Below are 23,723 nucleotides of genomic sequence, written 5' to 3'. Positions count from 1 at the left end.
ATTAAGGGGAACCCCGAACCAAAATGTAAAAAAAAAATTGCGTGGGAGTCCCCCTAAATTCCATAACAGGCCCTTCAGGTCTGGTATGGATTTTAAGGGGAACCCCGCGGCAAAATTAAAAAAAAAATTGTGTGGGGTTCCCCCCAAAAATCCATACCAGACCCTTATCCGAGCACGCAACCTGGCAGGCCCCAAGAAATGAAGGGGAGGACGAGAGCAACACCACCCTGGATCATACCAGGCCACATGCCCTCAACATGGGGAGGGTGCTTTGGGGTAGCCAAAGCACCTTGTCCCCATGTTGATGGGGACAAGGGCCTCATCCCCACAACCCTTGCCCGGTGGTTGTGGGGGTCTACAGGCGGGGGAGCTTATCGGAATCTGGATGCGCTCTTTAACAAGGGGACCCGCAGATCCCGGCCTCCCCCCGCCTGTACCCCTACCCCTACCATTTCACAAAAAAAGCGTCAAAATGGTACAAATGACAAGACACGGCTTGAGACAAGTCCTTTATTAAAAAATGAAAAAAATAAAAACGTCCCACGAAGTCCATTCTTCTTCTTCTCTCGCTCTGCCGATGGACCGAAAAAGAGAAAAAGAAAACAAAGAGGCACCCGCCGTAAATGTACATACACATATAAAAATAAATAGAAAGAAATCAAATACATAAAAAAAAAAAAGTAATATATTGATTTATTTTTATGTATTTTCTTTTATATATATATATATTTAAAAAGAAAATACATAAAAATAAATCATTAAATATATTTATTTCCTTTTTTATGTTTTTTTTTTTTTTCAATTTATTTCTACGTAAAAAATTGCAACAACCACCATTTTATTCCCTAGGCCCTAGGGAATAAAGTGGCGGTTGTTGCAATTTTTTGACCTCAAGCGGTATTTGCTCAGAGTTTTTTCCAATGCAATTTTAAAAAAAATACACTTTTATGAATTTAATTGCACACAAATATGTGTGTGTGTGTGTGTATATATATATATATATTTATATTTAAAAAGAAAATACATAAAAATACAAACAAACAAACAAACAAATATGTGTGTGTGTGTATATATATATATATATATATATATATATAACGGAAAATTTATGTCAAATACTTACCGTAATTTTCCTTTCCTGATGGACTCCATGGCAGCCTACGTGTGGGTTTAGTCCCGCCTCCATTACCCTATAGGACGACACTCCCATAAATCTTTGCTCCCTGCCACAGGCCGTGTTCGGTAACTATCCTACTCCAGCCATTTGGGAGGGAACTCCTGCTGCCATGGAGTCCATCAGGAAAGGAAAATTACGGTAAGTATTTGACATAAATTTTCCGTTTTCCTGACAGACTCCATGGCAGCCTACGTGTGGGAAATAACTCGCCAAGACACACTCGGGTGGGCAAAAATGCTGCTTAACAAAGATTTATTTGACACCGTCAACTGACAAAACTTTAACACCAAAATCAACTGAGGATAAAGCCGCTGGCTCAACACAATAATGAGACATAAAGGTGTGAATGGAAGACCACGAGGCTGCCCTGCATATCACGTCAGGGGCCACATGGCGAGAAGCCGCCCACGAGGTCGAAAGACTTCTGGTTGAATGTGCCGTCACCGCCTGAGGAGGAGCCAAGCCCTTATCTCTGTATGCCCACTGGATTGCTTGAACTATCCATGCAGCGATTGCCCTGACTGATGCTCTAGTGCCCTTGTTCTTACCACAGAACAGAACGAACAGGAAGTCCGACTGCCGGAACGGAGCTGTAGCTTCCAAGTAGAGCTTTAGAGAGCTTCCAACATCAAGAGGATGAATATCTGAGGAATCCGAGGATCTGAATAGGGGTAGAGAGATTTCTTGATTATTATGAAAGACTGAAGTGACTTTAGGGTTTGACCGACCCTAACATTGGAACTAGGACCACTCTATCCGGAAAAAAGGTTAGAAAAGGCTCCTTGGCTCCCAAAGCTTGAATTTCCGAAACTCGTTTCGCTGAGGTGACCGCCACCAGGAACGCGGTTTTCAGGGTAAGTTCTCGGATGGAGAGATCCGTACTGAGCAGAGAAAAGAAGTCCAGGACTAGAGGAAGATCCCATTTGGGGAATCTGGGTTTCCTTTGGGGTCTCAATCTTACTGCACCCTTGAAAAACTGCTGAATGAGGGCGTGGCTGGCCCACTGAACCCCTGTAAAAGCGGAAATAGCTGAAACTTGAACCCGAAGGGAGCTAACTGATAAAGGTAAGTCCAAGCCAGATTGCAGGAACCCCAACACATCTTGAACCGTGGGTGAAACATAGGAACTGGTTCTGGAGGACACATAAGAAACAAACTTGGCCCAGATTCGTTCATACACCTTATTAGTGCTTCTTCTCCTTGCACTTAGGAGAGTAGGAATGGCTTCCTTAGGACACCCTAGAGCTTCCAGCCTTCCCCTCTCAAGAACCAGACCTTCAACCGGAGCTGAGCCGGACATGGATGGAGAACCGACCCTTGGGAGAGAAGATCCCGTCTGGACGGAAGAGGAACCGGGTCCCTCAAGCTGAGGAGAGATAGGAGAGGGAACCAGGGCCTGTTGGGCCAATACGGAATTATTGCCAGTACTTCCACTCCTTCCCATCTGAGTCTCTTCAGAAATTGGAAGATGATTGGCGTTGGGGGAAAGGCATATGCCTTGTGGAATCGCCACTGCTCCGTTAGGGCATCTATCCCGTAGGCCTGCGGATCCTTGAACCTCGAATAGAACTTTGTTAGCTTCTTGTTGAAACGAGAGGCAAAAAGGTCCACTTCTGGAGACATTCCCAGGGATAGAACCCACTGAAACACCTCTTCGTGAAGGGTCCATTCGTTGTTGTCCAAGTGAACTCGTGATAGAAAGTCCGCCTGGACATTGAGAACTCCGGGTACATAGGCTGCTGTTAGGTTGGACAGGTTCCTCTGAGCCCAATGCATTATTGGCTCCACTTCCTTCAGCAAAGACCGACTTCTGGTGCCCCCTTGCTTCCTCACGTATGCGACCGCAGACGTATTGTCCAGCCTGAGGACTACGGATGCACCCACTATCAGATGTGGAAACGCCAATAGCGCTAGGAAGGCTGCTCGTAGTTCCAACACATTCGACACTATTCCCCGAGAGGGAAAATCCCAAACGCCCTGGGCCACTTCCGAAAGGCAATGTGCCCCCCAGCCTTTGTTGCTGGCATCTGATGTTACTGAGATCCATTTGATTGGCAGAAGAGAGTGACAATTCAGTAGATTCTCCCGATGAAGCCACCAAAGGAGGGAACCTCTCATGGACTGAGTAACTACGATGGACTGAGCCTTCTCTCCCGACCATTGATGGAGAAACCCCACCTGAAAGGGGCGCATCCTCCATTGTGCCCACTTCACCATGGGTATAGTAGACACCATGGTGCCTATGATCTTTAGGCAGTGAAGAGCACTGAGACGAGAAGAGGAGAGAGCTAGGTGGATCCTGTCTCGGATTACTGCAATTTTCTCCTCGGGCAGAGAGATGGTACCTCTTGCTGTGTTGAACAGGGCACCGAGGAACACGAGAGACTGCGTAGGAACCAACTGGCTCTTCTCTAAATTCAGGAGCCAACCGAATTCTTCGAGGGTTGCGATGACTTGATCCCTGTGGCTCAAGAGACACTCCTTGTCCTGAGCGAGAAGAAGCAGATCATCTAGATAATGATGAATCCGGATCTTTCTGATTCTCAACAAGGCTACGACTGCCAGAAGGACTTTCGAGAAAGTGCGAGGAGAGGTTGACAGACCGAAAGGAAGGCAAGTAAACTGAAAATGGAACTGGCCAATGGAAAAACGGAGAAACTGTTGGAACTCTGCAGCCACTGGGACGTGAAAATAGGCGTCTTTGAGGTCTATTGAGACAAGCCAGTCCCCTGGCTGCACTGATTGTTGGATCGTGGACAGCGTTTCCATTTTGAACTTCTCCTTTTTTATGTAGCGATTTAGACGCGTTAGGTCTATTACGGGTCTCCAAGTGCCGTTCTTCTTCTGGACTAGAAAAAGAGGTGAATACATTCCCCTGCCGCGCTGGACATCTGGAACAGGAATAGCGGCGCCTTGATCCAACAAAGATTTTATGTAAGCTAGAAGAATTTGCCTTTTTTCTTCTGACTTTGGAATGGATGTGGGAACAAACTTGAGTTTGGGTACACTGCTGAATGTCCACGTGTGTCCGGAAGAGACCGTCTTGACGGTCCAAAAATCCTGGATCAAGGCCGCCCAAACGTGTCGAAAGTGGAACAAACGTGCTCCTACCCGAACCGCCTGGACGGGCTTGATCTCAAAAGGACTTAGTCGGCTCCTTTTCCCCCATTGAACTGCCTTTCGCAGACTTCTTGAGAGATGTCTGTCTGGACCTCCAAGATCTAGAAAATTCACGTCCAGGCCTGTAAGTGCGCGCCTCCCTAGCACGATCATGAGCCTGCTTCCTAGGGAACGATCTTCTTTGACCCTGCAGGCGTCTATCCTGAGGAAGGAACCCCGACTTACCTCCAGTGGCTCGAGTTATGGCACTATCCAGCTTATTGCCAAAAAGGGAAGAACCATCAAAAGGAATACGGCACCAAACCTGCTTAGAAGCGGGATCGGCTAACCAAGGACGGAGCCAAAGGGCACGCTTGGCAGTTACAGAGGAGAGCATAACTCGAGCCACCAGACGGATAATGTCGATCGAGGCCTCTCCCAGGAAAGCTGAAGCTAGTCTCAATTCCTGAATGGGGAACTCCTTGCCAGATCTTCGGAAACATTTCTGAGTGAATCCTCAACATTATTGGACCAAACTTCCATTGCTCTAGACAGAGCCGCTACAGCCAAGGCCGGCTTGCAGGCCATCCCGGCCGTAAGGTAGATCCGCTTTAGGTCAGAATCAATTCTTCTATCCAAAGCGTCCTTAAAAGAGACTGTGTCTTCCAGGGGAAGGGTAACATGTCTGCCCAATCGCATTACTGCTGCGTCCACTAGAGGAGGAGACTCCAAATTCTTAACTTCTTCTTCCTTGAAGGGATAAAGTCTCTGGATTTTAGAAAGAAGAGAATTCTTTTTCTCTACCTTGCTCCACTCATCTGAAATCACTTCTCCCAGTTCCGAGAGGAAGGGGAAGCTAATACGTTCTTTCTTCAATTGTTTGAAGAATTTTCTTTGTTTTGCCGGGGCCACCACCGGCTCTTCCCAGCTCAGTGTTTCCTTAATGGCTTTGACCAAAGGAGGGAGCAGGGCAAAGTCAAAACCTGAACCAGACTCTTCCTCTTCAGACTCACTCTCTGAAAGGACAGCAGATGGATGGCTAGGCAGCGAGGAATCCCAAGTGTCCTGGGCCTGAGCATCCCTCCCTGGAGACCTAGGAGACTCTATGGGAGACAACTGGGGGGCTTCAAACTTCTTAAGACTGTCCTTAACCAATCTTTCCACCATAGACCTTAGCTGTTGGTCAGAGTCACTCCTTTCACCCGTCGCTTTGATATAACAGGCATCACAAAGGGACTTGTCAGCAGGAACCTGCGTCTTGCACCCCCAGCATACACCTTCAGCTACGTGACTTGGGTGAGCTGATGAAGGGCGGGAAGATTCCCGGCTACGGAGACTGGTTCTCTCAGGAGAATCATGTCGTCTGGACCTGGAAGAGGAATGCCGGCGGTGGGACTTAGACGAGTCACTTCCTCGGTGAGAACTTCGCCGTTGAGTAGACCTAGAAGGGCTGTAGAACAAACCAGCAGCGTTAGTGGAACATTCCCTAATGTTCCACTGCTTCCCCCCCCCCCGGTAGGTAACCCCAAAAGAAGTACCTTCTCCGAGAGGGCTGGCCACTAGCAAGCGGTGAGGCATCCCCAGGATCCATAGGGCTGGAGAAAGAAACAGCCTAATTTAAACACAGAAAACCAGCTAAGGAGGCAGAGGAAAAACTGATCCCATAAAGACACATACCTTAACACTGAAGAAACAGAGCTCAGGAATGATGTTGCAGGCTTACAAACATCCCAGGCATACTATCAGCTGTTTTCTGTTTTTAAATTCGCCGCCAAAGTGACGTCACAATTTTCGTCACTAAAACGCTAGTGCGCATGCGCGAAGCCCGCATCGCGCATGCGCGAACCAAGCCTCGTCTTCGCTCCGGTCTCGCGCATGCGCAGAACGATCGAGCGGCGAAACCAGGAAGTAACTGGGCGGCTGGAACGCACGGAAACCAGCCGCCCGAAAAGCCAGATACACCGCACGGCGCTGTATGGGGGAAACGAAGGGACACTGCGAACCTGCAAAGAAAAGATACAACAAACAAACACAGGCTGCCATGGAAAGAAAACGGCTCACCACTCCAGAAGACGGACACCAGCCGAGGTAGGTCCCCACACACGCCGGACTTCAAGAGGAGGAGGAGGGGGGGGACGTTGGGGGCGAACAGTCACCTGCTAGTAGCAAGGTTTCATGACTCAAACGCGGTTTCACCTGTCAGTGACTAGGCATACACCTTCTTCAGCGCCTCTTCCACATGCCCCTTTTCCATACTCCGCTAGTAGCTAGAGCTTATCGGAAATCTGCGACTTCCAAGTCGCACGGCCGGTCCGTAACGTAGAAAAAAGTAAGTCTTCAGGGTAAAAAGACACATGTTAGGTCCTATGGAGGAGGACAAAAAAGAACACGGCCTGTGGCAGGGAGCAAAGATTTATGGGAGTGTCGTCCTATAGGGTAATGGAGGCGGGACTAAACCCACACGTAGGCTGCCATGGAGTCTGTCAGGAAATATATGTTTCCCGTGTTTAGAACAGTCTGACAGCAAAATGACATTTCTAAAGGAAAAAAGTCATTTAAAAATACCCTCGGCTATAATGAATTGTCGTTATATAATGTTTGGGGCTTCAAAGTAATTTTCTAGCAAAAAAAAAAAAAATACTGATTTTTACATGTAGGGGAGTGGCTAAATGAAGATCATGCTCCAATTAAAAAAAGAAAAAAAGGAATACATGACACGCTTCTCTTACATCATAAATAAAATATCTTAAATTTTATTAAAAATATCTTGAGACTTTTAGAGAATGTCTTAAATTATGAAAAATCCAGATTTTATTTGAAGCCAAGGCTGGAGGTCCAGCTTCGAGAAGGTCTCTCTTTTGAGTGAAACATTCCCCGCACTAAGAAGGTCTCTTTTGTGAGTGAAACATTCCCAGCACTAAGGTGGTCTCTCTTGTGAGTGAAACCTTTGTCATTTTGTTCATTTGTCGGGGTGTTTTCGAAGGTGGTGTCTCACAAGGTCACTTTTGAGTGAGAAAGCTCTCCCACAGTCCAGACATGGGAAGGGACGCTCGCCCTGATGCCTTTTAATGTGCATAAGGAGGTTTCCCTTCTCAGAGAAACACCTCCCGCACTCCGAACACAAATAAGGCCGCTCGCCTTTGTGGCGCCTCAGGTGCACATTTAGTATCCCTTTATAGGGGAAACGCCTCCCGCACTCGGGGCACGAATAAGGCTTTTCGCCCGTGTGGGTCGTCTGGTGTCTAACAAGTTCTCCTTTCTGCGTGAAAGACCGATCGCACTCCGAGCATGAGTAAGGCTTCTCGCCCGTGTGGACTCTCTGATGTTTAGCAAGGTTTCCGCTTCCACTGAAACATTTCCCGCACTCTGAGCATGAAAAGGGGCGCTCTCCCGTGTGCAGCCTTCGATGCGCGTCCAGAGTTACTTTCTGGGCAAAACCCTTCCCGCAGTCGGTGCAGGTAAATGGGCGCTCACCTGTGTGAGTTCTCTGATGCTTTAGAAGTTCCGCGTGGTGGATGAAGCTTTTCCCGCACTCGGAACAAGGATAAACATGCTTGCCTTTACGGATCTTCTGGTGCTTTAGAAGGTTTCCTTTGCGTGCAAAGCGTTTCCCGCACTCCGGACAGGAGAAAGGGCGCACTTTGACCGTATTCCAGACCTCCTCACGTGTAAGAGGAACCTTCTCTTTGTGCATGCTCTGATGCCTAGCAAGGTTTGCCTTCATTCTGAACCATCGATCGCATTTAGAACATTTAAATGGCTTATCGGATTTGGGTTTACCGGTAGGCGACGATTCCCCAGGATTAGATGGATCCGCACTGGAAACATTTGGATGGGATTTCTTGGAAGGCTTTTCAGGTTTGGAGGGATCGTGAATTTCATCGCCACCAGAAGCAATTGAATTCCGTATCTCGGGTTTTGAGGGGTCTGGTATGGTATCGGCACTGGAAAAAACTGGAGGCAATTTCTCTGACTTTGAGGGGTCTGGTATGGTATCGGCACTGGAAAAAACTGGAGGCAATTTCTCTGACTTTGAGGGGTCTGGTATGATATCAGCACTGGAAACAAGTGGAGGCAATTTCTCTGACTTTGAGGGGTCTGGTATGGTATCGGCACTGGAAAAAACTGGAGGCAATTTCTCTGACTTTGAGGGGTCTGGTATGGTATCGGCACTGGAAAAAACTGGAGGCAATTTCTCTGACTTTGAGGGGTCTGGTATGGTATCGGCACTGGAAAAAACTGGAGGCGATTTCTTGGACTTTGAGGGATCTGGTATGATATCAGCACTGGAAACAAGTGGAGGCGATTTCTCTGACTTTGAGGGATCTGGTATGGTATCAGCATCGGAAAATGTTGGGTGTGATTTCTCAAGTTTAGAGGGACCGGGTATTGTATCAGCATTGGAAAAAATTGAATATGACATCTCAGATTTCTCAAGATTGGAGTAATCCATTGAGCTCTCCCCACAGGAATCTGCACAATGTATATTTTGCTGGTTAGGGTTCTCTCCTGGAGAACATTGTGTAACTCCATCATCTTCTGCTTTATGATCTACCACTGCGCCATTTTGGACATCACCTGTCAGTAAAAAAACAATAGTTTGTTTATTTTATTTTTTTATATATGTATTAAAACAAAAAGGTACGACAGATTTTTTTTTTTAAACAGATTAATTTTTATTCAAAAAGAACTAAAAAGAATTATACACATACACAATGATATAAGGTTAGCTATGAAAACAAATGCACTGCTTAGTAAAACAATGTCTTATTTATTTCCCAAGAAAATAGGAGTATGCTAGCATGGAAATACTATAGAGAATTATACAGAGTATATGACAAAGAACATCAAAAGATACTTATCACAATGCTTTCCTTGAGATAGTGTTTCGTCCGCTGGGCTCAAGATGGCAAAAGAGGGAGCCATGCGGCTCAGAGAGCCACCAGGCTTGAGCCAAGAGCGAAAAGGGTAGAGAGAGAGGAGGCTCTCTGACTCGTTCAGTACTTTTATACTTCAATCATTCACCATCCAAACCCAACCCCATTGCCATCCCATCTAGACTTTTGACGAATCACAGAACTTGGGGGCAGTCCTCCTCAATATATTATATTACTGTTTGTCCTGCTGTATTGGCCTCTAGGGGCAGCATTGTCCATGCCATTCTTCAATGCCTTTGATCTTCTGTAGCAGGACATTCAATCATCTTGTCAGCTATTGCCCCTTTTCAAGTTTGCTTGCATAGCATTATAACAACAGATGGCCTAGAGCCAAGAGTTGTTCAGTCTTGATGGAGGCCTGGATCTCTTCTTTCAGATGTGCTACAAAGCTTTGATGTGCAACCTGCTACATGCCAGACCGTCCCCAAGAAAGCAATAGCTTGGTTGTATCAACCAGAAAGAAACTCCAGAAATATGATATTAAATCATGTTGCCTTCCAACAAGGGGGAACACTGTGGACTCTGGTTTAAAGGGGAACTCTGATGTAAAGGAGTTACTGCTCACAAAACCTCCAACTTACATCAGAGTTCCCAGCATTCCCCTTTAAATTGGGGTCCTTAAAGCCCCTTTACATCAGAGTCCACAGTGCACCCCTTACCTTAGTGTAATCACTTGCTTGGAGGCAGGAGAGAGCAGAGAGGGAGAGGGGAGACTGAGAATGGAGGCTGAGGCATCGAGACCCACATTCCACCATGTATCTGAGCTGAGTTGCTGAGCTTCAAACTTCCTGTTCAAACTTCAAACTGTTAAAATATGTTTAAGAGTAACAATTCCCTTGGTTGCCCAGAGCTGGGGGGGTCTGACAATTGAAAATAGTGCCTAAGCTCTGGATTACCCCATAATCGTATTCGTATGTGGGGAGAAGGTAGAATCCATCTTATATATAACCCCTGCCTGTGGCCATACACGAACAGTCATTTTCATCAGGGTTGTCACTGCATTTTGGGCTTTGCGTCCCCTATAAACTAGATTGCTTGGGGCTGCATAAGACCCTAAGATGGCTGTCTCCAGCGTCACTGCAGGGTTTTGTTTGGGTTGGCCAAACCACCATTGGACAGTCACTAGTACTGCCGCCCAGTTAGAAATGAGGCATTGCCAGCCCCCCTGGGAAAGAGGGAGTTGTAGTGCTCGTTTTGCCAATTGTGTGGGTTTTCCCTGCCAAGACAAAAATAGTTATGAGAGAGTGTCCAATCTATGGAAAATTTACTTAGGGATAGGGATCGGTGTGTTTCTGAAAAAAAAAAAGTATAAGAATTTGGGAAGGTAGACCATTTTCAGCAGGTTTACTCTACCTACTGGTGACAGTGGCAGGGTCTTCCATGATTGGCACTTCCTATTGAACTGAGTGACCAAGGGCAGAAGGTTGTCTTCTAAATAAGCAGGTAGGGATCCTCTGATTTTTACCCCAGGTCTACCCACTGGAGGGGGGTCTGAGAGTCCACTCCAGTGCCTGAGGGGTGAAGGGAAAACAGGACTGACTAGTCCCAATTGACACGGATGCCGGAATATTGACCAAACTGGTCATTTATCTACAAAGCAGACTTCAAGGGGACACCCGCGTCAGCCAGGTAGAACAACGTGTCGCCTGCATAAAGAGACACCTTTTCTTGAAGGACTCCGACTGGGATTCCCTTCACCCTGGGGTGCTGGTGCAAGAGGATTGCCAGGGGCTCTATTGCCAAGGCAAAGACCACCCGGGGAGAGGGGTGGACCCTGTCTGGTTCCCCTGCTCAAATTGAAGGGAGCAGACAATAAGCCATTTACTCTGACTCTGGCGGAGTTGGGTTCCTGTACAAGAGTTGGATCCAGGAAATTAACCTAGGTCCTAAGCATTCTAGTACCTACCAGAGAAAGAGCCACTCGACCAAGTCGAATGTCTTCTCGGCGTGTAACGTTGCAACCACCCCTGAGCAGCCCTCCTCGGCCATGTCTATATGAGTGAACAGTATACGAATATTAATGTCCGTCCCCCTACCCGGCATGAACCCGGATTGGTCCGGATGGACCAAGGATGTAATTACCGTATTCAAACGGTTTGCCAATATCTTCACTAGAAGCTTGGCAACCACATTTATCAGTGATTTTGGACGGCAGGATTTACAGAGTTCCGTGTCCTTGCCAGGTTTGGGGACCACTACTATCACGGCCTCCGACAGGCCGGCAGGGATCCCTCTCCCAGGGAGGACAATAACATAGGATTCTAGGTGCCAGGTCCTCTACGTAGCTCCTCTAGAATTTGGTAGGAAACCTGTCAGACCCTGGCGTCTTGCTTGTCTGGAGAAAGGACATTGCCCACTTAACTTTCTTAAGGGTAATAGGCCGAATCAAGCTGGTCTCTATAAGTTGAGGTGAGTACAGGGAAGTCAATGTCAGAAAGGTATATGTGAAGGTCTCCCGTTGAATAGTTTACCTTGGAGGAGTAAATTTCAGTGTAGTAAGAAGCCAAGCAGTCAGTAATTGTCCTGGACACCATCTGTCGGATCCCGCTTGTGTAAACTATGCAGGGAATACTCCTAGAGGGCAACTACTCACGGGGCCAGCCAGGCTAGCAGCCTACCATTATGTTCACCTTCCTCAAAGATTCTTTGTGACTACTGAAGTAGTTTTTTTTTAGTCAGGGAAGTACGGAGCAGAAGAAAAGCTCTAGTACATTCCTAAAGTCATTTGTGGATCAGTGGATCCCTGGTTATATTGAGAAATGGAGATGGACCTTTCATATGGTGTACAGTATCTCCACCTCATTTGTTGGGAACATGACGTTATATTGAGGAATGGAGATGGACCTTTCATATGGTGTACAGTATCTCCTCCTCATTTGTTGGGAACATGACGTTATATTGAGGAATGGAGATGGACCTTTCATATGGTGTACAGTATCTCCACCTCATTTGTTGGGAACATGACGTTATATTGAGGAATGGAGATGGACCTTTCATATGGTGTACAGTATCTCCTCCTCATTTGTTGGGAACATGACGTTATATTGAGGAATGGAGATGGACCTTTCATATGCTGTACAGTATCTCCTCCTCATTTGTTGGAATGTTGGAATGACGTTATATTGAGGAATATATTGACGTTATATTGAGGAATGGAGATGGACCTTTCATATGGTGTACAGTATCTCCTCCTCATTTGTTGGGAACATGACGTTATATTGAGGAATGGAGATGGACCTTTCATATGGTGTACAGTATCTCCTCCTCATTTGTTGGGAACATGACGTTATATTGAGGAATGGAGATGGACCTTTCATATGGTGTACAGTATCTCCTCCTCATTTGTTGGGAACATGACGTTATATTGAGGAATGGAGATGGACCTTTCATATGGTGTACAGTATCTCCTCCTCATTTGTTGGGAACATGACGTTATATTGAGGAATGGAGATGGACCTTTCATATGATGTACAGTATCTTCTCCTCATTTGTTGGGAACATGACGTTATATTGAGGAATGAAGATGGACCTTTCATATGGTGTACAGGATCTCTACCTCATTTGTTGGGCCAGTATATATAACCATTTTGTTAATTCCCAGCTCCAATTCAGAGATCAGCTTCACGAAAAACTTTATCCCTTTAGCGTCAACATAAAATAGGTTGGACAGCATGAGTTTCTCAATTGTAATCAGTGTCTATAGTTGGCTGGTCTACCATTGATAATCCAGTCTCGTCTCACCTGGTGATTTGAGGGCCTGCAGAGACTCGATCATCAATCCACATACTCTAAATGTAGGAGGAAGAAAAAAAAATGGATATTGTAATAGTTTCTGAATTTAGAGTTCATCACTGACCTATACTGATATCCAGGATAGGGTTCTCCTGTTTAATTGTCTTTCTCATCCCAACCTCCTCCGTAAAAAGCTGATCATCCTTCACATTTGTCTTTCCTTCTTCCTTTTTAGTTTCATCATTCATATTTATGAGTTCTTTAGGCTAAATAGAATTATAGAGAAAATTTTAACTAAAATTTTCTGAGAACTAAAAACCTGACGTTTAATTTAAGAATATACAACATACAGTATATTCACCCCGATGCAGTTTCAAGGAACTTTTTTCAATTTACCTGATGATGGTGGGGGATGGTGTGATCTTCCTGTGTGGAATCCCGGGAATACAGAGGACGGGGACATCTCTCTGGTGGGTTCCCATTACTGGATCCATCTGTAGGAAACACACACACTGACTGAATACATTGTTTCTATGTGTTTATCAGATGATGGGGGATCTAGGTGGAGCCTCCGTACTGCTCTCTCCTTTACAATAAAGTCTCCTCTTACCCGGTGATGTGAGGGGCGGCTGATTGTCCATCATGACGTCCTTGTAGAGATCCTTGTGTCCTTCTAAATATTTTCACTCCTCTATGGTCAAAAAGACAGGAATGTCCTGCAAAATAATAAACTGGAACATGAGCAACTGAGGTACTGGAGTTGACTCATCCATGGACCATGGTTGGAGAAGGTCAAACAAGTTCATATGGGGTGCATTGGCTCTTGTGAGGTTGGTCACAAACTAGGTGCCGAGACAAACGGGGGACCTACAGCTTGGAAGCTACAAATCCAAAAAGAGCACATGACCAGTGAGCTGAGAGTCCAAAGATGTTGGAGTTCCTTTAGAAAGACAATATAAAACAGTCAACAGGTTTCGAATGTATCCCCCTCTTTCAGGATTTGTTTGATGGAAAAAAAATGACACAATGTCCAGAAGCAAAATGGCAGCAGAATTTTTGAGTCCCCTTAAGCTTATGAAGTATCAGAGCCCTAAAGATGGGGGTACCTTAGAACCCCCGGAACGCACTGGCTTGCTGAGCAAACTGCAACATTAAAAGTTTTTGGGCTCTAAAGCTTATTGATCCAGTGCTTTTTTTGGGCTGAAAAAAACAATGGCAGCTGGGTGTGGAGGTTGACCCTCATCAGTGGGACATTGGACAGTCTCTAACAAAACTCCTCCATAGACTCTCACATTTTCCTACATCCTCTACTGAATCATTACACACTTCACATTATATGGGATCATCAGAGACCCTCCTTACATCAGGGTCCTCATCAGAGTCCCCCCTATACATCAGGGTCCTCATCAGAGTCCCCCCTATACATCAGGGTCCTCATCAGAGTCCCCCCTATACATCAGGGTCCTCATCAGAGTCCCCACTATACATCAGGGTCCTCATCAGAGTCCCCCCTATACATCAGGGTCCTCATCAGAGTCCATCCTTACATCAGGGTCCCCATCAGAGTCCCCCCTTACATCAGGGTCCTACCTTATATGCGTTTCTCCATCAGAATCCCCCCTTACATCCAGGTTCCCCACTAAAGTCCCCATCACATTAGTGGCCCCATAAGAGCCCCCCCCCCCTTACATCAGGATCCCTTCATCGCATCTTACAATTATATCTTTTAACCATAACTTGAAATCCACCTCTCCTCATGCATTATCGATCACATGGGTTGTCAACTATAGATAACTATTTTTCTATCAGGAGAGATCGATCGGAAAAGAAATTTTGCCATTTATTGATCCGCGTGTTGCCACTGCAGGTCTCAATTCACCTGATTTGTCGCACTTTGGCCGCCAAAACTCATTATTGTCTATAGAGCCGGGTCACACCTATGCAACCCGCTTCCATGTGACTTACCCCAGAGACCCCGGTGGGTATAATAAAGGCCCATCTGTAAAAAGCAGACGCACACATGGGAACCTAGCCTAAGGGCTCATTCACATCAATGCCGAAGTCGGCGTACAACATTGACAAGACTGGGAGGTAGACCAGTGTAGGGCTAGCATGGAGTATCTCAATGTACAACAATCAGTATACATGAATGTCAAACCTGACATACTGACCAGAAACGGTTTTATCTCTCCGGGGGCAGCCATAATTCCAAATTTCTCATCTACTTCTCTTGTGTACATCCCATGGCTCTCAGGATCCCTCCTACTCCTCCCACTCCAGTCACATGATCATCAAAGGATCAGAGTATGGGCAGTGCCAGCATCCAACATGGCCGCTGGATGACAGACAGACAACCACTAGGGTCAAAGTCATGTGATCCTACAGAGTGGTGGCCATTTTCTTGTAGACAGTCAACGCTCGAAAGCAGGAGCACACTTTCCAACGTAGGGGAATGAACGCCCACTGACGGTAGAGATGGAATTTTTGGAAAAGCGCAGCTGGTTCGACAGATTGATATTTTCAGTATCAAGCTTCGTTCTCATGTAACAACCCTCAGCCACGATCTGCCTGCGTTGCATAGAGAAGCACAGAGACCCAGTGATGACAACAAATAAAATAACAGGAAAACTGAAAGGTTTTATCTTAAGCATGTTGGGGAATGGAGAGGAAGGAATCGGGGAAAGCTAAATATAAGCAGATTAAAATGCAAAAGTGTACCCAAGACCAATTTTTTTTTTTTTTGGTCTTGGATGGAATAGTGAGGGATTAGCGCCACTGTCAGGTGCAATCCATACACTTACATCCACAAGAGTGTTGTACTTGGCTAACGGGGACACCGTTTTATACCTGCAGATCCAGAAATAGCCAGCACCTGCCAATGTGACTCAAAAATATATTGAACATCATCGATGTATCTGCACCACCACCCAATGTGTTGCTCAGACTCTGTAGCTTTTCATAAGATCATAGTTGATGTATCTATCTGACCATTCATTGTGCCCAACCTATTTTAACTGGGATATGGACATAGAGAACAACCTCCATACAATGGAGGACTAGGATTTTAATTTAGGGTCCATAAGAACATCAAGAGGCCTTGAACTCTCTGTTTGTCCTAGATCATAGATCTCCCTAGCTGTCCTACAGTAGACATTTGATCTCTCCACTTGTCCTGGGTCTTTGATCTCCCCATCTGTCCTGGATTACCCTGCCTGTTTTGGGTCTTGGATCACCTTGCCTGACCCTGGAATCTCCGTCTGTCCTGAGTCTTGGATCTCCCTGCCTGCCCTAGGTCTTTATTCAGTTTGCCTGCCCCTGGTCCTGGATTTCCCTGTCTGTTCTGGGTCTTGGGTCTCCCCATTTGATTTGGGTCTTGGCTCTCCCTGCCCACCTTTAGTCTTGGAACTCCCCATCTGTTCTTGGTCTTGGATCTCCCTGCCTGTCCTTAGTCTTGGATCACCTTGGATCCATACAATGGAGGACTGGGATTTTAATGTAGGGTCTATAAGAACATCAAGAGGCCTTGATCTCTCTGTTTGCCCTAGGCCATGGATTTCCCTAGCTGTCCTACAGTAGATCTTTGATCTCTCTACTTGTCCTGGGTCTCTGATCTCCCCATCTGTCCTGGATTGCCCTGCCTGTTTTGGGTCTTGAATCACCTTGCCTAACCCTGGAATCTCCCTGTCTGTCCTGGGTCTCGGATCTCCCTGCCTGCCCTTCATCTTGGTTTGGTTTGGCTGCCCCTGGTCTTGGATCTCCCTGTCTGTCCTGGGTCTCGGATCTCCCTGCCTGCCCTTGGTCTTTATTCAGTTTGCCTGCCCCTGGTCTTGGATCTCCCTGTCTGTTCTGGGTCTTGGATCTCCCCATTTGATTTGGGTCTTGGCTCTCCCTGCCCACCTTTAGTCTTGGATCTCCGCATCTGTTCTTGGTCTTGGATCTCCCTGCCTGTCCTTAGTCTTGGATCACCTTGGATCCATACAATGGAGGACTGGGATTTTAATGTAGGGTCTATAAGAACATCAAGAGGCCTTGATCTCTCTGTTTGCCCTAGGCCATGGATTTCCCTAGCTGTCCTACAGTAGATCTTTGATCTCTCTACTTGTCCTGGGTCTCTGATCTCCCCATCTGTCCTGGATTGCCCTGCCTGTTTTGGGTCTTGGATCACCTTGCCTAACCCTGGAATCTCCCTGTCTGTCCTGGGTCTCGGATCTCCCTGCCTGCCCTTGATCTTGGTTTGGTTTGGCTGCCCCTGGTCTTGGATCTTCCTGTCTGTCCTGGGTCTTGGCTCACCCCATTTGAGTTGGTTCTTGGCTCTCCCTGCCCACCTTTAGTCTTGGATATCCCCATCTGTTCTTGGATCTCCTTGCCTGCCCTTAGTCTTTGATCACCTTAGATCCATACAATGGAGGACTGGGGTTTTAATTTAGGGTCCATAAGAACATCAAAAGGCCTTGATCTCTCTCTTACTCCTAGGTCATACATCTCCCTAGCTGTCCTACAGTCTATTTTTGATCTCCCCAGTTGTCCTGGGTCTTTGATCTCCCTGCCTGTCCTGGATCGCCCTGCCTGTTTTGGGTCTTAAATCACCTTGCCTAACCCTGGAATCTCCATGTCTGTCCTGGGTCTCAGATCTCCCTGCCTGCCCTTGGTCTTGGTTCAGTTTGCCTGCTCCTGGTCTTAGATCTCCCTGTCTGTTGTGGGTCTTGGATCTCCCCATTTGATTTGGGTCTTGGCTCTCCATGCCCCACCTTTAGTCTTGGATTTCCCCATCTGTTCTTGGTCTTGGATCTACCTGCCTGCCCTTAGTCTTGGATAGCCTTAGATCCATACAGTAGATGACCGGGATTTTAATTTAGGGTCCATTAGAACATTGTGTGTCCTTGATCTCTCTGTTCGTCCTAGGTCATAGATCTCCCTAGCTGTCCTACAGTCTATTTTAGATCCCCCCACTTGTCCTGGGTCTTTGATCTCCCTGCCTGTCCTGGATCGCCCTGCCTGTTTTGGGTCTTGGATCACCTTGCCTGACCCTGGAATCTCCCTGTCTGTCCTGGGTCTTGGATCTCCCTGCCTGCCCTTGGTCTTGGTTCAGTTTGCCTGCCGCTGGTCTTGGATCTCTGTCTGTTCTGGGTCTTGCATCTCCCCATTTGATTTGGGTCTTGGCTCTCCCAGCGGACCTTTAGTCTTGGATCTCCCCATCTGTTCTTGGTCTTGGATCTCCCTGCCTGCCCTTAGTCTTGGATCTCCCTGCCTGCCCTTAGTCTTGGATCTCCCTGCCTGCCCTTAGTCTTGGATCTCCCTGCCTGCCCTTAGTCTTGGATCACCCTGCCTGCTCTTAGTCTTGGATCACCCTGCCTGCCCTTAGTCTTGGATCTCACTGCCTGCCCTTAGTCTTGGATCTCCCTGCCTGCCCTTAGTCTTGGACCTCCCTGCCTGCCCTTAGTCTTGTATCTCCCTGTCTACCCTTAGTCTTGGATCACCCTGCCTGCCCTTAGTCTTGGATCTCACTGCCTGCCCTTAGTCTTGGATCTCCCTGCCTGCCCTTAGTCTTGGATCTCCCTGCCTGCCTTTAGTCTTGGATCACCCTGCCTGCCCTTAGTCTTGGATCACCCTGCCTGCCCTTAGTCTTGGATCTCACTGCCTGCCCTTAGTCTTGGATCTCCCTGCCTGCCCTTAGTCTTGGATCTCCCTGCCTGCCCTTAGTCTTGGATCACCCTGCCTGCCCTTAGTCTTGGATCTCCCTGCCTGCCCTTAGTCTTGGATCACCCTGCCTGCCCTTAGTCTTGGATCTCCCTGCCTACCCTTAGTCTTGGATCTCCCTGCCTGCCCTTAGTCTTGGATCTCCCTGCCTGCCCTTAGTCTTGGATCACCCTGCCTGCCCTTAGTCTTGGATCACCCTGCCTGCCCTTAGTCTTGGATCTCCCTGCCTGCCCTTAGTCTTGGATCACCCTGCCTGCCCTTAGTCTTGGATCTCCCTGCCTGCCCTTAGTCTTGGATCTCCCTGCCTACCCTTAGTCTTGGATCACCCTGCCTGCCCTTAGTCTTGGATCACCCTGCCTGCCCTTAGTCTTGGATCTCCCTGCCTGCCCTTAGTCTTGGATCACCCTGCTTGACCCTGGTCTTGGATCTCTCTATTTGATTTGGGTCTTGGCTCTCCCTGGCTGTAACCCCACTAACGTATTTCTAGGGCTTCGGCTCCATTTATCCAATTTCTTTAAGAAATATACATTCACCGGCCACTTTCTTAGGTACACCGGTTCAATTACTTGGTAACACAATTTGCTTATCGCCCAATCACATGGCAGCAACTCAATGCTTTTTGGCATCTAGACCTGGTAAAGACGACTTGCTGAAGTTCAAACCGAGCATCAGAACTGAAAGAAAGGGGATTTAAGTGACTCAACATGGCATGATTGTTGGTTCCAGACAGGCTAGCCTATCTAGTGGGATTTTCACACAAAACCATCTCTCGAGTTTACAGAGAAGGGTGGGGATTAGAGAAAATATCCAGTGAGCGGCAGTTGTGTGGAGGAAAATCCCTTGTTGAGGTCAGAGGACAATGGGCAGACCGATTCCAGATGATAGAAAGGCAACAGTAACTCAAATAACCACTTGTTACACCCAAGGTGTGCAGAATACCATCTCTGAATGCATAACACGTCGAACCTTGAAGCAGATTGGCTACAGCAGCAGAAGACCACAGCGGGCGCCACTCTTGCCAGCTAAGAACAGGAAACTGAGGCTACAATTGGCACAGGTTCACCAAAATTGGACAATAGAAGATTGGAAAATCTTAGCCTGGTCTGATGAGCCTGGGTTTCAGCTACGACATTCAGATGGTCTGGTCAGAATTTGGCGCATGGAGCCGTCTTGCCTTGTATCTCCGGTTCAGGCTGCTGGTGGGGGTGTAATGGTGGTGGGGGGGGATATTTTCTTGGCACATTTTGGGCCTCTCAGTACCAATTGAGCATGGTTTAGACGTCACCTACCTGAGGATTGTTGCTGACCATGTCCATCCCTTTATGACTACAGTGTCCCCATCTTCTGATGGCTCCTTCCAAAAAAATTGCGTTTGTAAGACTGTTGCACAAATACAGTGTGACATAAAATATTACAACGACCGCCATTTTATTCTCTAGGGTCTCTGCTGAAAAATATATAATTTTTGGGAGTTCAAAGTAATTTTCTAGAAAAAAATCCAGTTTTTAAACTTTTAAGCAAAGAAAAGGCGTGGGCGACAAGTGGTTAGTCCTCAATGGGCTCCGGCCCCGCCTGAAAACACAGCGCAGTGCCACCCTCAGGTTGGAGGATCTGCTGCAGGCCTCCGCATTATCCTCACTTCCTGGTTGGTAAAAGATTGCCAGGAGGACAGGAAATGAGGGGAAATCTGTCCCCGATGCCGTTGGATAGTTCCCCTCATTTCCTGTCTGGGGAAACCGTTGACACCAGAACAGAAAGTGAGGGAAAGTCTGTCCCCGATGATGTTGGAGAGTTCCCCTCATTTCCTGTCTGGGGAAACCATTGTTACCAGGACAGGAAGTGAGGGGAAATCTGTCCCCGATGCTGTTGGACAGTTCCTCTTTTTCCTGTCTGTTGAAACTTTTGTCACCAGGACAGGAAGTGAAGGGAAATCTGTCCCTGATGCCGTTGGAGAGTTGCATTAATTTCCTGTCTGGTGAAACTTTTGTCACCAGGACAGGAAGTGAGGAGAAGTCTGTCTCTGATGATGTTGAAGAGTTACCCACATTTCCTTTCTGTTGAAACCGTTGTCACCAGGACAGGAAGTGAGGAGAAATCTGTCCCCGATGTCATTCTCCTCCTTTCGGCTCCATTCACACTAATGCGTTTTTTGATGCATTTTGCAGAAATGCAGGGAATTCTTTTGCATGAGTTCCTATGGAACACGTTCACATGAATGCATTTTTGTGCCTCTGCGTTTTTGGAAAGGGTCCGGGACTTTTTTGGCCCCCACAAAATGCAGCGCTCAATGGACCCGCATCCAAAATGCAAGTTCTGCGTTTTTACGGCGATTTGTGTTTTTTTAGCTGTACATTCAGCTGAATGTAAAAAAAATGAATTGCTGGCAAAAAATAAATTGTGGTCCATACCAGGCCCTTGGGTCTAGTATGGATTTGGAGGGGACCCCCACGGCAAAAAAAAAAAAGAAAAGGTGTGCGGCCCCCCCCAAAATCCATACCAGACCCTTACCTGAGCATGCAGCCCAGGAGGTCAGGAAAGGGAGGGGACGAGAGAGCGGGGTGGGGGGGTTTATCAGAATCAAGAAGCCGCCTTTAACAAGGGGGCATCCAGATCCCGGCCTCCCCCCCAGGTGAATGAGTACATTGTACCCCTACCCGCTCACCACAAAAAAGTAGCGAAGTGTGACAAAATACAGTAGACAGTTTTTAATTAAAAATATCTTCTTCTTCCCTGCTTCTTCCTCCATCTTCTCCCGCATCTTCCTCCTCTGGTCTTCTCCTTCTCTCGCTTCTTCCTCCAGTCTTCCTCCATCTTCTCCCGCATCTTCCTCCTTCAGTCTTCTCTTTCTCCCGCTTTTTCCTCCGGTCTTCCTCCATCTTCTCCCGCATCTTCCTCCTCTGGTCTTCTCCTTCTCCCGCTTCTTCCTCCAGTTTTCCTCCATGTTCTCTCGCATCTTCCTCCTCCGGTCTTCTCCTTCTCCAGCTTCTTCCTCCGATGTTCCTCCGTCTTCTCCCGCATCTTCCTCCTCCAGTCTTCTCCTCTCGCTTCTTCCTCCAGTCTTCCTCCATCTTCTCCCGCATCTTCCTCCTCTGGTCTTCTCCTTCTCCCGCTTCTTCCTCCGATGTTCCTCCGTCTTCTCCCGCATCTTCCTCCTCCAGTCTTCTCCTCTCGCTTCTTCCTCCAGTCTTCCTCCATCTTCTCCCGCATCTTCCTCCTCCAGTCTTCTCTTTCTCCCGCTTTTTCCTCCGGTCTTCCTCCATCTTCTCCAGCATCTTCCTCCTCTGGTCTTCTCCTTCTCCCGCTTCTTCCTCCAGTTTTCCTCCATGTTCTCTTGCATCTTCCTCCTCCGGTCTTCTCCTTCTCCCGCTTCTTCCTCCGATGTTCCTCCATCTTCTCCCGCATCTTCCTCCTCCAGTCTTCTCCTTCTCCCGCTTCTTCCTCCGATGTTCCTCCGTCTTCTCCCGCATCTTCCTCCTCCAGTCTTCTCCTCTCGCTTCTTCCTCCAGTCTTCCTCCATCTTCTCCCGCATCTTCCTCCTCCAGTCTTCTCTTTCTCCCGCTTTTTCCTCCGGTCTTCCTCCATCTTCTCCAGCATCTTCCTCCTCTGGTCTTCTCCTTCTCCCGCTTCTTCCTCCAGTTTTCCTCCATGTTCTCTTGCATCTTCCTCCTCCGGTCTTCTCCTTCTCCCGCTTCTTCCTCCGATGTTCCTCCATCTTCTCCCGCATCTTCCTCCTCCAGTCTTCTCCTTCTCCCGCTTCTTCCTCCATCTTCCTCCTCCAGTCTTCTCCTTCTCTCGCTTCTTCCTCTAGTCTTCCTCCATCTTCTCCCACATCTTCCTCCTCCAGTCTTCTCCTTCTCCCGCTTTTTCCTCTGGTCTTCCTCCATCTTCTCCCACATCTTCCTCCTCTGGTCTTCTCCTTCTCCCACTTCTTCTTCCGGTCTTCCTCCTTCGGTCTTCTCCTTCTCCCGCTTCTTCCTCCATCTTCTCCTGCATCTTCCTCCTCAGGTTTTCTACTTCTCCCACTTCTTCCTCTGGTCTTCTTCCATCTTCACCCGCATCTTCCTCCTCTGATATTCTCCTTCTCCCACTTCTTCCTCTGGTCTTCCTCCATCTTCCTCCTCTGGTCTTCTCCTTCTCCCGCTTCTTCCTCCGGTCTTCTCCTTCTCCCGCTTCTTCCTCCATCTTTCTCCTCCCGCTTATTCCTCCGGTCTTCCTCCTCCCGGTCTTCTCCTTCTGTCACTTCTTCCTTCGGTCTTCTCCTTCTCCCACTTCTTCCTCCTCCAGTCTTCTCCTTCTCCCACTTCTTCCTCCATCTTCCTTCGGTCTTCTCCTTCGTCCGCTTCTTCCTCCTCCCGCTTCTTCCTCCGGTCTTCCTCCATCTTCCTCCTCCCAGTCTTCTCCTTCTCTCGCTTCTTCCTTCGATCTTCTCCCACTTCTTCCTCCATCTTTCTCCAGTCTTCTCCTTCGCCCGCTTCTTCCTCCATCTTCCTCCTCCCGCTTCTTCCTCCGGTCTTCCTCCATCTTCCTCCTCCCAGTCTTCTCCTTCTCCCGCTTCTTCCTTCGGTCTTCTCCTTCGTCCGCTTCTTCCTCCATCTTCCTCCTCCCGCTTCTTCCTCCGGTCTTCCTCCATCTTCCTCCTCCCAGTCTTCTCCTTCTCTCGCTTCTTCCTTCGATCTTCTCCCACTTCTTCCTCCATCTTTCTCCAGTCTTCTCCTTCGCCCGCTTCTTCCTCCATCTTCCTCCTCCCGCTTCTTCCTCCAGTCTTCCTCCATCTTCCTCCTCCCAGTCTTCTCCTTCTCCCGCTTCTTCCTTCGGTCTTCTCCTTCTCCCGCTTCTTCCTCTGGTCTTCCTCCTCCAGTCTTCTCCTTCTCCCGCTTCTTCCTCCTCCCGGTCTTCTCCTTCTCCCTCTTTTTTCTCTGGTTTTCCTCCATCTTCCTCCTCCGGTCTTCTCCTTCTCCCGCTTCTTCTTCCGGTCTTCTTCTTTCTCCTATATTCTTTGTTTGGTGTTCTTCTTCCTCCACCGCCAGTCCCGCAGACGACCCTCCTCCGATGCTGCGTCCTGCTGATCTGTCCGCGCCAAT

The 23,723-nt window shown here is 47.7% G+C and overlaps 2 protein-coding genes across 3 annotated transcripts in view; one reads left to right on the top strand and one right to left on the bottom strand.

The window, feature by feature from the left end:
• LOC143955614 (uncharacterized) overlaps positions 1-23,723 on the top strand; it is a 347,615-nt gene that overhangs the window by 11,723 nt on the left and 312,169 nt on the right. The window lies entirely within an intron of this gene.
• The window catches only part of LOC143955619 (uncharacterized), a 106,269-nt gene continuing 89,542 nt past the window's right edge, over positions 6,997-23,723 (bottom strand). Inside the window, exons 1-5 of one of the 2 annotated variants that reach the window (XM_077465713.1) lie at positions 15,117-15,236; positions 13,556-13,661; positions 13,342-13,439; positions 13,070-13,211; positions 6,997-8,854 (exon numbers count right to left, since the gene is read on the bottom strand). In XM_077465713.1, the coding sequence (XP_077321839.1) occupies positions 7,236-8,854; positions 13,070-13,211; positions 13,342-13,439; positions 13,556-13,589 (1,893 nt within the window). In that variant the 5' untranslated portion in view covers positions 13,590-13,661; positions 15,117-15,236 and the 3' untranslated portion in view covers positions 6,997-7,235. Of the gene's footprint in view, positions 8,855-13,069; positions 13,212-13,341; positions 13,440-13,555; positions 13,662-15,116; positions 15,237-23,723 lie in introns of those variants that run through there. The other variant, XM_077465712.1, reaches the window with a different exon arrangement.

The sequence above is a fragment of the Lithobates pipiens genome, unplaced genomic scaffold, assembly GCF_037356315.1.
Source record: "Lithobates pipiens isolate NorthernLeopardFrog02 unplaced genomic scaffold, aLitPip1_a1.2 Scaffold_35, whole genome shotgun sequence".
Lineage (NCBI taxonomy): Eukaryota > Metazoa > Chordata > Amphibia > Anura > Ranidae > Lithobates > Lithobates pipiens.
Note: the sequence above shows the minus strand (reverse complement) of the source record. Positions and strands in the feature narration are given on the sequence as shown.